Below are 14561 nucleotides of genomic sequence, written 5' to 3' on the forward strand. Positions count from 1 at the left end.
GTCAAAACAGATAGAAAGTACTAAACCTGTGAACTGCAAACTATTCAGTGCTGTACCATGAAAGTCTGGACCTAAGGATCTATTTTTAGGAATATTTTCTCTTTCATAATTAAGGCAAATAGAAGTCATTTCCTCTTGCTGCTGCCAGAAGAATCTTTTAAAACAATCCATTCACTGAATTCACCTGAGATAAAGAGGTATTTGTAAAATATTTCTACAAAAGCTTGCCAAACTGTTATTATTTGGTAGTAGACACAGTGATGGAGTAACACATTGGTTACACAGAGATGTCAGTGTAAAAATAAATGATTTTTAGATACATTCAGAAAAAGAAGCTTCTGGGGTGATGTTCACTGAACTTCCAATAAAACGGGAAAAGCCTTAGCACATTGCTAGGAAATCTTGTATCTGATACCTGAAAAAAAAATCCTATTAAAAATATTCTGAAATTTCCTAATTTTTATTACTTGAAAATACACTATCATGATGAGTAAATACAGATATGCAGCTATGAAAGAAGAAGTGAGCATAAACCAAGTAAGTCAGTTACCCTTTTGTCTCCTTGACCTTTGACTCACTTGGATCAAAATTGGATAAAGATTGCAGTTGCTAAGTATATTACCACGAGATATAGGTAGTGGCTTTTAGTCAGGCTGCAAAAATAACCCCTTCCCCCAGCAGCAGTACAAGTTAACTTTTTCTTCTGGCAAAAAGATAAAGAGGGAACTGACGTCCCCTGGAATATATAAACACTCCCTCCCCGTTCACAGCCTATGTGCTTGCTGGGGACATGGAGCTGCTTCTCTGCTGGTAACTTGATGCAAGTCATGTGCTGAGGGCTTGGATGTGCAGCTGAAAATCAGTGCCCTTATTCAAGGTGAGTCATAGGGTACAACATCTAAAATCAGAGGGTTTTCCTCAGGAATAATTTTAAGGTCAGTTGGGTGGAAGCTCTTGAAAATCTTTCTTTTTAAGGAAAAAAAAAAAAAGAAGATTTTACAAAGTTGCTTGAAAGAAAAAGTGACATTTTACTTGGATTAGTGAAATGCTTAGTTACTATAATAACAGTGGTGTTTTATGTTCAGTATGGCTGGCTTTCCCAATTGCATTCAGTCTTTTGATATTTAATATTCTTGAAAACACAATTCTGGAGTCATGTGAATTTATAAGAAATGCATATTTTAAAGTAATTTTTCTAGTATTTACTATTCCAGTTTAAAAGCTTGAAACTATAATTTTAAAGAACATCAAATATGTAATGATATTATTTTTATTTTATAAGGACTTGTTTTAGGCTGACATGTACAGAAGTCTAAGTTAAATAGTGAAGGAAGAATTTAATAACATTTTGCATCTCTCCTTCTAGTTGCTTGTAAATTTCCAGTTGCTTGTAAATTTTATTTCAGATATTTGAATGGACCATTTTCATTGTTATTAATTAATATTCTGTTAAGGATCTTTGAAACAATATGAAAAAGCACATACCCAACTCTCCAGAATGGGGTGAAAAATCTTATTAATCCCATAGTCATATATGAGTCTAAATGATACAAAGACCTCATAGACTGTAGCTAATTTTGTTATGGTATTTTCTATTCTGCTTAAGGTGTATAATTTTCACTTGAATATAAATTCCCAGAAAGTGCTTTCTTATTAGAAACTTCTGCCTTAATCTTCATATTTTGAATTCAGTTCTGATAGTTGAGAATAGTGTGTTGACTTCTATATGAATTGAGTGTTATGGTGTGAGTGCTCTTCACTCACAGTTGTGTAATTTATAATTTGAATTGCATAAATGGGGATGTCTAGACTGCTGTTACATTGTGTTTGGTAGGAGAAGGGTGAATATTTCAATTTGCAGAAGCTTGGAATAGACACAAGTTGTTAGCAGTCACTTGCTTTCTAGCTGTTTATTGCTAGTGCTCATGAGAGATGCCTAGTCTGCCTAAAACAAAATAAAATAATTGGAAAAGCTTGTAGAAACTTAGCTAGAAATTTATTTTGATGGAAAATGTATTACTGTGAAATTTGAAAATCTTCAGTATGTAAGTCAAGAAAAAAAGTCTGATGATATCCAAAAGACCCCCTTAAACATTTCTGAAAGAACTAATTTTCATTTTAAATTTTAGAATGTGTATTTCCACACTGGGAAAAAAAATCTGCTTGTATTGGGGGAAAAAATCAAGTGGAGTCAGGTATTTTTCAGAATTTGATTCAATTGAGAATGTCTGCTTTTCCTTAGATTTTCTACAATATGTAACAGCAATCAGACTCTCAGATCCCCACGCCACCTACCCATTTAGTTGCCTTTTACTGTTCTGTCTTGGCCAAACTGAAGATCCTGATCTCAGCCTAGCTACAACGATACGAGATGTGGTCCTAGTGACTTTTGATTAAAAGTTTCTCAAGTCTAATAAATTTCTAGCTTAACTATGTTTTGAAATTTGTGGTTAAACACATCCACTACATCAAAAAGCTTTTAATGGCTTTGGAGTGGGAACCACATGGAGTGACCTGGTGGCAGATGGAGGAACAGGCTGACTTTTATACTGGGGATAGTAGGGATATTTTTCCAAGACTGCAAACAGTCTTTTGGTCATTCTGCTTGAAAATATCCTAAGAGAGATTCTTAACATACCAAACAATCTCAAATGTACAGAAATAGACATTGTCAAAGGCAAGGGAGCCATAACCTGCTGCTGGTACAAGAGCAGGTAAAATATGGGTTTCCAGTGCAGTTAAAGGAGGTGTCTGGTGCCATGTGACATAATTGTGAGTTTGGGATGACAAGGGAGGACACATCAGTGGCCCGCTGACCATGGTACCTGCTTTACTATTTAGAAATTCATGCAGTCCTTCTGGTTCTTTAGTCCTCAGGAGCAACTGGTTGAGCTGTTCTTCCACTTCATCTTTCTGTTTTCCTTCTCTCTGTATTTGGCCTTGAATGTGTAATTAACCCTTAACCAATACCTGCTTTAAAATTGATTTAGAGATGCTCACAACATGGTAACAAACAGAAATTAGTAAGGATGAAAAGGACATGGACAGTGGCATCTAAAACAAAAAATGGAAGATTTTCTGTTCACTGGAGGTCTAAAGCAAATAAACTTGCAAATTCCGTGTATTTAATTAAGTCATAATAATAAAGAATAAATTGCAAATTAGGCAGCTCTTTGTCTCAATTATTCATAAAAAAAATAAAAAATCAGAAAAAATATCACCGTCAGCTTATATTTCACCACTTCAGCACTACTTCCAATCTGATTTTCTTTACAACCCCTTTCACTAGGGGCCAGTTTCTAAAATATATTAACATGTATTACTAGCTACTCATTTTCCAACAACTAATCACAGACATTTTTCTTTTGAGACTGAATAACATTGAAATTTTAGGCATTACCTCTTTCAAAGATCAAGCTCTAGTCTTGCTTTAAGAACTCTGATGTTTTATAAGGCTGTTGGGATTGATGAAATTAGCTTGTGGCAAGAGTGCAGCTGTAAAAGAAAAAATCCATTTTTGGAAAGTTGCTGAAACAAAGTTCTCCCTGCTCAGTAGAGGAACATGGGCTGGTAGAGATCTGGAAAGAGGCTTCTTTGGGTGCCTCTCTTTAGAGGGTGCCTTTCCCCCGAGATGCTGGTGGCCCTTGAGGACTTTCTTACAGCCAGGGGAGCTGGTGGCAGTGGAGTGTGGCTCCTGCTTTTGCCTGAAGTGGGAGCCACGGGCATGGCTGAGATAAAGGCACAGCTATGTATAGCCTCCTTCTGTGGCAGAGGGAGATTTATACATCGGGAAGAATGTCATATGAATAATAATGATGTCAGCCTGCCCTAATGCAGAGCCAAAAAAAAAAAAAAAAAAAAGATGAATGGAAAATACTTACCAGTTTGTTTAGGCAACTGGAATGAAGGAAGATAATCATACCTATTAAGCAATTAACTTACCAAAAGTACCTGCAACTCTTTTTTTTTTTTTTATTTTTGCCAGTGGCTGGCCGCTGGCTGGCTGTTTTTGACTTGTTATCTTCCTACCTGCTTCATGTCATGTACCTTGCACTTTGAGCTTTGGAATTTGATTTTTGTTCACTTTCTGCTTATATTAGCAGCTTCTGTGAGGAAGATCAGTGAGTCTGTTGGGACCAAGAAGTGAGGAAAAGCCATCCAGCCTTACAGCAAGGATATTTGTACACTGTTTACCTGCACCCTAACAAGGAAGAGGAATGGGCTGTAACAGGAACTGTGGGCTCCTCACTGGGGCCATCATCGGAGGTGTGCTGGCGATCTTCGGAGGAGTCCTAATACCAGTTGGAGATAATCTTATAAGCAAAGCAGTAAAAAAGGTATTTTCTTTCTTTTCACCTCCCCGAGACATATGGTTTGTGGTTAGTGAATAGTCATTATTTTAAAATCTTTTGTTCATATTGTGTTTCTTTCCTTTTTTTTTTTCTTTGTTAAACACAGTTTTTATACATTAGGTGCTACAAACATCCCTTAAAATATATGCAACGGTAGAATTTTTTTGAAATATATTGATTATATTGCCACATTCACTTGTTTGAATGCTCTCCCTTGTGCTTCACATTAGAAGCTAAAATCTTGTGTTTTCAGAATGCAATTTAGAAATAAGTTGGTTTGTTTTTATTGTATTTATGATTGTTTCTTGTTTATTTATCTTTTCCTGTTTTTTAAATTTTATTTTCATACTTTGGTACTCATTTCACGCAGTTATATTTATATACTGCAAATAATCTAAGGAGTCTTCTGCTGCAGTCTAATCCTACACCTCATGTATTCAGCTCACATTTTGTGATTGTATGATCCAAGTTGATGTGCTCCACATGACTGGGGGATCTAATAAAATGCATCTCTCCATTTTGAGTTTGAAGATTGATTGAAGTAGAATGTTTTAGATCTGGCAGACACAGGTTTTTTCTGATTTTTAGATTATTTCCTGTCCCTAAAAATCTAGATTTTTATACAAAGAAAACAGAGAAAAATTGATTTGTTAGACCTTTGGTGAAAAGTGTACATAACTGGGGGTTTAAATCATGGGGTAATCTGGAATGGAAGCGTGTCCACTATGGTGACACAAAATCTCCTTGGAATCACTGCAGCCCCAGGGTCCCCAGGTTGGTTCTGTGACAGTTAAAAATCTGAAAATCTTAAGATCTTTGGCTATTGCTTAGTCCTACTATTGATCTGCTGTGGTGTTGAACACTGTGGACATCTTGGAGATATTTATCCAAAGGCTCTTCTGGAAAAGCAGCCTTTACCTCACTAGCTTTTGAAGTCAGTTGAGGAGGTGGATACATGAAATGTCAGGAAATGTTGAATTGCCTGTTGAGGCTATATTTTAGTATCAATTTTTTAAAAAATTAAAAAAGAAGAGCTCCTATAAAACATCTTAATTTTTCAGGTAACCCAATGAAAACCAACCTGTGGAGGAATTGCCCAATTCTTATTGTATTTTTCAAGAATTTAAAGAATTTTAAAGTTTAAAAATAATCTCATTAGATAATGTCTCAACCACGTTGCAACATTTTATAAATCAATCACTCTCTCTATATTTGGAAACAATTTGAATTGATTGCCATATTGAGGAAATGACAGGCTTTCTAGAAAACATATAAATTTAAAAATGTATATCACCTTATACCAAATACTTACTTAAATTAATCCTAAGTGTTGTCTCATACCATTCAGTATTTTGAAAACAAATTACAAATACTGGCAGTGTTATGTGTTCATGCAGTTACTAACAGTAATGAACCAGTTGTACAGCATGGTTTGCAAATGTCTACATACTCAATTATACCTGCATGAGTATGTAGTGGGGAAGCATTAGAGGGAGTAATTTTCCCCTTAACCACTTTTTAATTTTCTGCATTGTGATCATGTTTCAGATGCTTGTACCTATATCAAGGTAGCTTGTTTGAGGTATACATAAAAAAAAAACCAGTAATCACCTAAAACATAAAAAAATAAATTTGTAGAGACTTTATTTACTTAAGTAAATGGATGTATTTTTTTCCTAAGCACAAGTTATACCAGACTATTGTCTTTCTGTTTAGTGTGCTCACTATTCAGTGACACCATAAGACTCTTGAGACAATTCCATTTCAGACAAGATGGGCCAAAGTACAACAGATAAAATATGCAATCAGTTCAGCAGAAGCTCCAGAGGGACTTGAATTTAGCTAATTTTGATTTTCCTGTGTTGATGAAAGGTCTGTTAATAGGAACAAATTTGTTATTCATTGCAGTTATATTTAAGATAAATATGGAGCAGACTGCAAAGGAAACATCTTCTCTGCTCTTTGAGCAGAGAGTGCTCAAAATACATTCTTTTTTCTGAAATATTTCCCTTTTGGAAATGTAATTTTTATGGAAAATCTTTGCTAGAAGCAGACCAGTTTCCATGACAAATTTGTTTTGAATTTCTCAAGAATAGTGACCGTAGGACAGGAAAAAAAACAAAACAAAGAGTGAGATGTTCTTTCAGATATGGCCTGTAAGCATTTATATGGACCAGCCTGCCTAGGGAAGTGTTGCAGTCACCAGCCCTGGAAGTGCTCAAAAAATTAATAGATATGGCACTTCAAGATATGATTTAGTGGGAATTGCAGTCAAAGTTTGGACTGGATGATCTTGGAGGTATTTTCCAACCTTATTGAATCTATGTTATTTCCATTTGTACTCATATGAGAAAAGATCTAAAAGAGATCCTCCCCCACTGGGTGAAAACAAAACTCAGTATGCCATATTTCTAACAAAAAGTAAAAACTGTTTCAGACACAACCAGTAAAGGCAAAATCTTGTCTTAAATTCTTCACAGTCAAAGCTTGAAAAAAGACCCCTAGTTTTTCCTCTGGCTATCTTATCACAGAAAAAAATCCAGTCTTTTGCACAGCAATAGGAACAATTCTATATTTTTGGGGGAAATGAAAGTTGCTATCAAGTGTTATTTCTACATTAGAATAACAAGTGTTGGATACTTTTAGGACACTCTGTACTATATCAAGACAAATTGTCTTAAATTAATTTATCAAGGTTTAGTCAAATAACATTACTGCCAATTTACTCTAAAGCAAGATGAATCAAGTCCAGATGGACTTCTTAGCATCTCCCAATGAACTGGAGGAACTTTAATTTGAAAAATCAATGTAATCAATAGTGGTTTTTTTGTCCTTTTCTGCTAGAAGCAGCAGCCTGACCATGCTTCTCTTAAGCTTCCCTTAAGCACACATCTTTGCACTTTACCAGCCTCATTTCTCCTTTATTGCAGTCATTGAGAGATTAGCCAGAGTAAACACGGACAGGGTATATTTTGCTGGAAGGCTTCAAACTGTTTTTGAAGCAAAGAGAAAGCTTCTGCCAGTGTACAGAAAATTTTGGGTGCCCTTAGGAATTGGACAGAGATTCTGTTGGCTGTTATCTCCTGGTGGGTGGGTGCTGTGCTCCACCCATGACCAGACCATGCGAGGACAACCCAGAGAAGGTCCATGTAGCATAAAACACCCAGATGTCACATCTTCGTTTGTTCCAATTTATTATCAGGCATTCTGCTTTGAATCAGAACACATGGCTATATTTTCTAGTCCCAGAATGCTTTACCTGTGTATCCAAATTTTGGATAAGTTGTTTCAACTCCAACCTCCAGCAGAGGACAAAGTTTTTTGGTTTTTTTTTTAAATATATATATGTATGTATCGATGTATGTTCTGAATTGCTTTCTGGGCTCTTTAAAGAAACTGTCTCTTGAAGAGCACACTCAAAATGACACCAGCAGCAGCAGCAGCAGCAGCACCTTGGCAGGGATCCACAGAAGATTAGTGCTAAACTATTTCAGCTCTGATACTATTCATGGAGAGGTGCCTGTGATTTCAGGACCAAAGGGCAAAAGTCCTGTCCTAATTTCTACAAACATTGAATCTGTCCAGAGGGGAAAGAACTTTCCATGAAGGTCTCAGGGTTTTAGAAAATTGACCTTAGTAGAGTTATGAGTGAAACATGGAAGTTTCAAGAGTTCTCTACAGAAAAATACTTTGCATGAGATTATTAAAATATATCTTTCTACTAACTCTACACATTTCGGTTGGACATTATCATGTCTGTTGTCATTGCTACTAGATATAATCATGTCTAAAATTAAAAAAAAAAAAAAAGTCAAAGGAAAGGAGCATTCAAAACAACAAATCAGAAAGATTTTATCTGATATTGCTGCAAAAGTTATTTTGACATGGCTCAATTTCTACTATTTGCTTTTCCCTCCTTAAAACAATATTATCTTTTTAGACAAAAGTCCCATCACTTCAGTTACGTTTTTTTTTTTTTCCCCCAGCTAGGTTTAACCACTCAAAGCTGTTGGTAGTGGATTCATTTGCTAGAAAAATCTTTATCACCACTTCTCTAAGTTATTCTGCTTTCTACCTGAGTGCATACGCTCAGGAGCTGAACAGAAGCCACATAATAATACTTAATATATTGAATTCCTGATGAATTGAAAATACAGAATTGTGAATGATTTGCCACAATGCCTCAGTGTTATACAAGTCTCAGTTATTTTTAGAAATAAGGCTTTTAATTGCAGCTATTACGATATTTATTAATTTGTCTCTACGTATCTGTGATCTATGATTGGCCAGATTATATCTCCTCAGCTTCTGGAGGCACTGGAAGCACCTTTAATTTAAAACTGTGTTTGTGACATTCATATGCCACTTCCTAATACAATCTAATGAAGCTAAAGCAACTGCTCACTTTCAGCAGAACACAAAGGATCTAACAACACATACTCCCACATTATCAATTTTAAGCTTTATTGAGTCCCAGAATTCTTTATTATCAAGGACTGGAAAGGAATAAAAGTTAGGATCCAGCAAAGCCTCAGAAGAGAGGCTAATAATAAGCTAGTAATCATCATTTAAGAAGTAATGACTCATTCTTCCAACTGCAAAATGGGAGATTATTTGCTTTTCTTGAGTTTTACTTTTTGAGTTTTACAGAATTTTATTGTTTCCTCCAGTTTATGTAGACAGCCCAAGATGCACAATTTTGTTACAGTCCAAAGTATTCATCTCACTTCTCTGTTCCCTGAAAATGACATCTGTTGTCCATCTGGTTAGATTCTTTGTCAAGACAGAAACTTTGTCTTAAATTTTGTGTTTCTTCATCAGAAATCACAATGGCTTAATTCCCTTTGAATCAACGAAGTGCAGCAAGCTTCTACTGCTGACTGCTCAGAATTTCTTGAATTTATATATTGCTAGTTGACCTACCTCTGGTGGGGGGAAAGTTGTCAGAAACAAAAGGGTCAGAGTTCCCACTGGTTTCACTCAGTCTTGCACAGTTTGGCTGTGTGGCAATCACATTTGTGTAGCTGCTTTTGCTGACAGTGGTTAACTCTTGTGTGAGACTTCAGAGCTGATGCAGATGGACTGGGGAGGGGAGAGGTGTTTTGTACTATCAGTTGCAAATTAGCTTCCAAAATTACTCCTCCTCTCATAACGTCCCAAAGCACAGCAGTGTTAATAGGGAAATATGTAACTGTCCAGCCATAGAGAGGGGTAATATTTAGGGATGGTCAGCAGTGATCAAACAAACAAACAAACAAACAAACAAACAGGCTTGCTGATGTGAGGCTATTTGTTTATTAAATGAAGATATGAAAAAGATCTCTGGATTCTATTCCACTTTAACCCATCTTGTGTACTCTCAAAGTATGTGACAGAGAATCATACACACCTCTTTTGTGGGAGAAATATTAACAATAATGGCTAAATGCCATCGAAAATAATGGTCTTATCTTCCTTCCCCCTCCTTCTTTTGTCCTGCTGCTTCCCATGTTCTAATGCTGATTCCCTCCACACAGACCCCTGAGCCAAATGGCTAACTGGTAGAAAGGTAACACAGAAAGCAAAAAATAAAGGAATTATATTCCTCCTGTCTGGTGGGCAGAAACAGCTCCCTGAGGCATAAGAACTGGTGCAAAGGAAGAGGGTGTCACATAGATCAGGGACTGTGGACTGTGGGATCTCTTTGGCTGCAGCACTGCCAGATTAGGGCAGTTGTACCCTTGAAGCATTTCCCCAGAGTGCCCACAGTGCCATTAGCTCACAGGCTGCAAATCCACACTTGGTGAGCTGGCAGAGTGCAGTGGAGAGCTGGCATATCATCTGCACTGCTCCAACCCCTGGCAAAGGGCTATAAGGGAAGGGGAATGGATGGAGGGGAAGAATTTTAAAATGTAACACCACTTTAAGGTCTGTTAAATATTGTCACAAGGTTGAAACTTCTCTATTGTCTGTCCCTGTATTGTCTTCTGGAGGGGTTAGTTTATCTTCTTGACCATATATCTGCTGAAATGTAACCATTTCTCCACTCCAGTTACACAGTGGGAGCTAAAGTCCTGAGATGGGGACAGATGCAGATCACAGGCAGACTCTGGGGAGACTGAGGTGCAGTTTTTGTACCGCCCCGTTTCTCCCAGATTCTTGGAGCAGTTCTTTGTGAAAACTGAGAAGGCAATTTCTGACCCATGTCCTCTTTTCCCTCTTCACCCAGGAGGTGCTCCATGCTGGGCCACAGCTGGGACACTCTTTGACCTTGTGAGGTTTGAGTGCAAGGCCTCAAGATGATAGCACGCTTGTTGCAGCAGGATTTCCTTCCCCTCTCACACAAATGCACATAAATTATAGCAGACATTCAGGCAGCAGCCCAGGGCTTTACACCACCAGCAAGGTGTTTGCAACTCCACCGTACAAAGCCTTTTCACGGACAGGACCCTGACTGTGTTACAAGTTCTCCAAGATGAGATATTTGCTTCTAAGTGCAGGAGCCAGTAGCTGGCAGTATCTATTTTGTTTGCCTGGTGATTGCTAAGTGAACTTTAGAGGCACAAACTTAAACTAGAAAAAAAATCTAGCAACTTTTGATTTGAAATTACTTTCCTTGCTCTCTAGGGAAATTAGAGCCTTTTATTTGCTGGACTTTGTGAGCTGTGCAAATTAGCTAATTCATCTTAAGTCACTCTAATAAGGAAAATCATCTTTTATGCTGGAAATATGCAGCCTACATTTTTCTTCTTATTGGAAAGCACTTTTATGAATTTTTACCACCAAGGGGGAAAAAGTACATTTTCTCAAGGCTAAGGGAAAATCCTGTAGAATAGGCCTGATGCAGACGAGGCAAAGCAGGCATTCCCTGACTGTACAGGTAACATAATCTACAGCTCTCCTTCTCACTGTACAGTCCTGATTGTCATTTGCTATATAGCTGGGTGGCACAGACTTACAGCTCTTGATTCCTCTGGAGGGGTTCCTGATGTACTCTTTTGTCCCTCCTTCCTTAGATCTGGGAAAATTTCCTAATAAAATGTTATCAGAATTAGAGAGATTTCTTAGAAAGTCTCCGTTTTGTTGACAAAAAATTTCTGTCAGAGAAATAGTCCTTCAAGAGTACTTTGTGATTTCTCTGGGTGCAAAAATAACTAGAGGCTGAAAAATGCTCCAGCATAACTCTCATTTCCTCCCTTGGGCTATTTGCAATGTATGAAAAGTAATTTATGGATTCTTTAACCTGCTGGCTATCATTCAGTCATCAAAGATTTTCCTCTTATAAATAATCAGTGGTTTTGGCAAGTGTTTGAGAACTAAGGCAGTGCCCCACCACAGCAATAGGAAAGCTTTGCTACTGGCTACACTGGCAATTCTATCAGCTTTGTGGTCATTTGTTTTAGAGGGACTCACTTTTGCTCTCACTGAGCAGGAATGTCAGGCTGCCTCCAGATGTTGGCCAGCTGGGCTGTACATCTCATACTGATGCTAAAATGATGGGTTTTTTCTGTTTGCTTTGAAATCTTGAACAATAATCTCAAAAGTAAATGCAACTTTTCATTTGTTTCTTTTGTGGATAATTCAGAATGATTTTTGTACTTTCAGGAAGCTGTCATTGTCAATGGTACTGCTGCTTTTCAAAATTGGCTTGTGCCAGGAAGCACAGTTTACAGGGAATTTTGGATTTTCCATGTCTTAAATCCATCAGAAGTTATGGATGAGGGGGCTCAACCAAAACTTGAACAAAGAGGACCTTACACATACAGGTAGGAAAAGACCCTCTAATATGTGGCATCATGTCTGCTGAGATAAAATTTGCTTGTGAAATTCCAGCATCATGTTTTAGTTAGACATGACAAAAATGCCTAAATTACACCCACACACAGCAATCCCAAACATTTTCTGGGTTGTGTCTAACATACGGAAAACACAAACAGAAATAAGTAACTGGATGTGAAACTGCTTGTACTTGCAAAAAACAGTAATTCATTAGCCACAATATCACAGAGACAGTTGTGTTCCTTCTTGTTCAGTTTTCACCAGCTTTATAACAGGAGAAAATGTACCAGATGCCCTAAAACCAAGAGATTATCTTATCATCCATGCCTCACTAATACTTATTTTAATAATGTGGTTTGGTTTTGTTTTTTCTCCTTTATGACATTTTAATCAATAGATTTTCTTTTTTCAAATTTTGCTTGGGAAAACATTCCTTTTTCTGAGTGTACTAGCTAGGACATGGATGCAGCAGTCCTCCCACATTCAAGGGAAGTTTTATTATTCATTTACTGTTAAATGCGATGTTGACATAGGACTTGTTGATGCTTCCTGAGTTATTAAGCCCAATATTTGCTATCACTGGCACCCTTGTAAGGAAATTGCTTTCCTATGATGATAGGATATTTCTTTCTCGATAACTTTAGGGATGTCTATTATTTTCACAAGGCAGTTTTCCATTTCAGCATCTTCAGCCAAAGTGCCTTGATGCCTAAAAGCTTATTTATTTTTCAATGGAAAGAGAGAATTTTGTTTCAGAGTACCTGAGAAGACGGAGGAAAGGGTTGCATAGGAATCAGGAAAAAGACAGTTAAGAAATACTACAGAAGGTGAATTCCCACCAAACAGAAACATTTTACTCTGATGATGTTGCTGATGATGATGCCTTTTTTTCTCGGGGACAAATCTCAGTCAGAAACCTAAATAAAGCTAAGTAAGAAATGATGGCTATGAAATGAAGGCTCCTCTCACTGCTGCACTCATGCCTTCCTAGCATATCTGGTCACTGAGTAACAGTGACATTGAGTCTCTTTCTCTCTCCCTTTAAATATTTAATAATTTATATAGTGTAGAACAACTCAAACCCACATTAATTAGGCAGAAAAATCTCCCAACTTTCAGGTAGGTGCTCTACACATTAGGCTCACAATAAAAATTACATATATACAAACCACTTCTGGGAAGCCAAGATCCATCTGCTCTTCAGATAAGACCCACCTGCACTGGCTACATCTGTACCATGGGAAAATGTTCTCTGTACCTTTGGTACCCCCTACACTCATGCTGGAAGATCTGGTCCTGAAGCGTCCTGAAGATCCCTTTTGGGATGGAGCTGTGATCAGCTTTGTGCACCTGCAGCACAGACTGGTTTTTGATCCCTGCTGGCTGCTGTCCCCACAGAGGGGTCAGCAAGAGGGTGGGACTGGAAGAGTGGACCTAAAGCTGGAACTGCAGAAGAAATTTGTACCTTAGAGATCTGCTGACAGGGCATGACTGGAAGAACCCCACTGGCACTGAAAGGTTGCTTATAAATCTCTACATGCATATTAAATATTATCAAAGTAACATTATGGGTTTAACCTCTTTTGTTGCAACACATGTCTTATCAGATTAAAAATCTGAGGTTTTATGTCTGTTGTCACCCCCTTCTAATCACGTGCAACCATGAGATAGCTTATGAAATATATTAAAATATACAAGGTCCATTAATGACATAAGAATAAAAAATAAATACTTGCTTTCATTTTAGTATCAAGAAAGATTATTCCATTTATAAGGAATAAGGAAATATTTCCAATAGGACACTATTTGCAGAAAATTGAATTTTTACATGGAATCACATGAGAAGATTATAAACCTTTTAGTGGTTATAAAATGTTGAACATTCATTTAAATGAATGTTTAAATTAGTTGGTGAGCTAAAATGTTCATCATCTTTTCAAAAGCCTTCAGTCAGGCATGGTGTTTTCTCAAAAGTCAAAGATTAAAAATATTCTCTGTCTGTGTTTTGTATTTCCAGGGTGCGATACTTAGCCAAAGAAAATGTCATGGAAGGTGAGAATGGCACAATATCCTACATGTTGCCTAATGTTGCTGATTTTGAACCTGATTTGTCTATTGGGACAGAAAATGACACCATGACCGTCCTCAACCTCGCTGTTGTAGTAAGTAAAGAAACAAAGCCATAGTGTCCAGATACAAATGCTGAGCTACTGGAGGAAATAGGGGAGAGGTTCATAGAATCACAGAATGGTGGGGGTTGGAAGGGACCTTAAAGATCATCCAGTTCCAGCCCTCCTGTGCTGGGCAGGGACATCTTTCACCACAGTGTGTTCAAAGCTCAAAAAACATCCTCCTAGTCAATTTTAGCATGGGAATAATTCGAGAGTTTGTGGATGGATTCCCCTTGTGTGTGAGGTGCAGCATGAACAGTACAGGGTGGATTTGCCATGC

General features: G+C 37.4%; 1 protein-coding gene across 5 annotated transcripts in view; it reads left to right on the forward strand.

Annotated features, from left to right (window-relative positions):
* The window catches only part of CD36 (CD36 molecule (CD36 blood group)), a 34804-nt gene that overhangs the window by 7807 nt on the left and 12436 nt on the right, over nucleotides 1-14561 (forward strand). For 2 of the 5 annotated variants that reach the window (XM_063396978.1, XM_063396979.1), the window contains exons 2-4: nucleotides 4101-4337; nucleotides 11937-12097; nucleotides 14128-14272. In XM_063396978.1, coding sequence (XP_063253048.1) covers nucleotides 4218-4337; nucleotides 11937-12097; nucleotides 14128-14272 — 426 coding nt within the window. In that variant the 5' untranslated portion in view covers nucleotides 4101-4217. Of the gene's footprint in view, nucleotides 1-707; nucleotides 878-4100; nucleotides 4338-11936; nucleotides 12098-14127; nucleotides 14273-14561 lie in introns of those variants that run through there. The other 3 variants (XM_063396977.1, XM_063396976.1, XM_063396975.1) reach the window with 3 other exon arrangements.

This window comes from Prinia subflava, chromosome 4, assembly GCF_021018805.1.
Source record: "Prinia subflava isolate CZ2003 ecotype Zambia chromosome 4, Cam_Psub_1.2, whole genome shotgun sequence".
NCBI classification, from domain to species: Eukaryota; Metazoa; Chordata; class Aves; order Passeriformes; family Cisticolidae; genus Prinia; species Prinia subflava.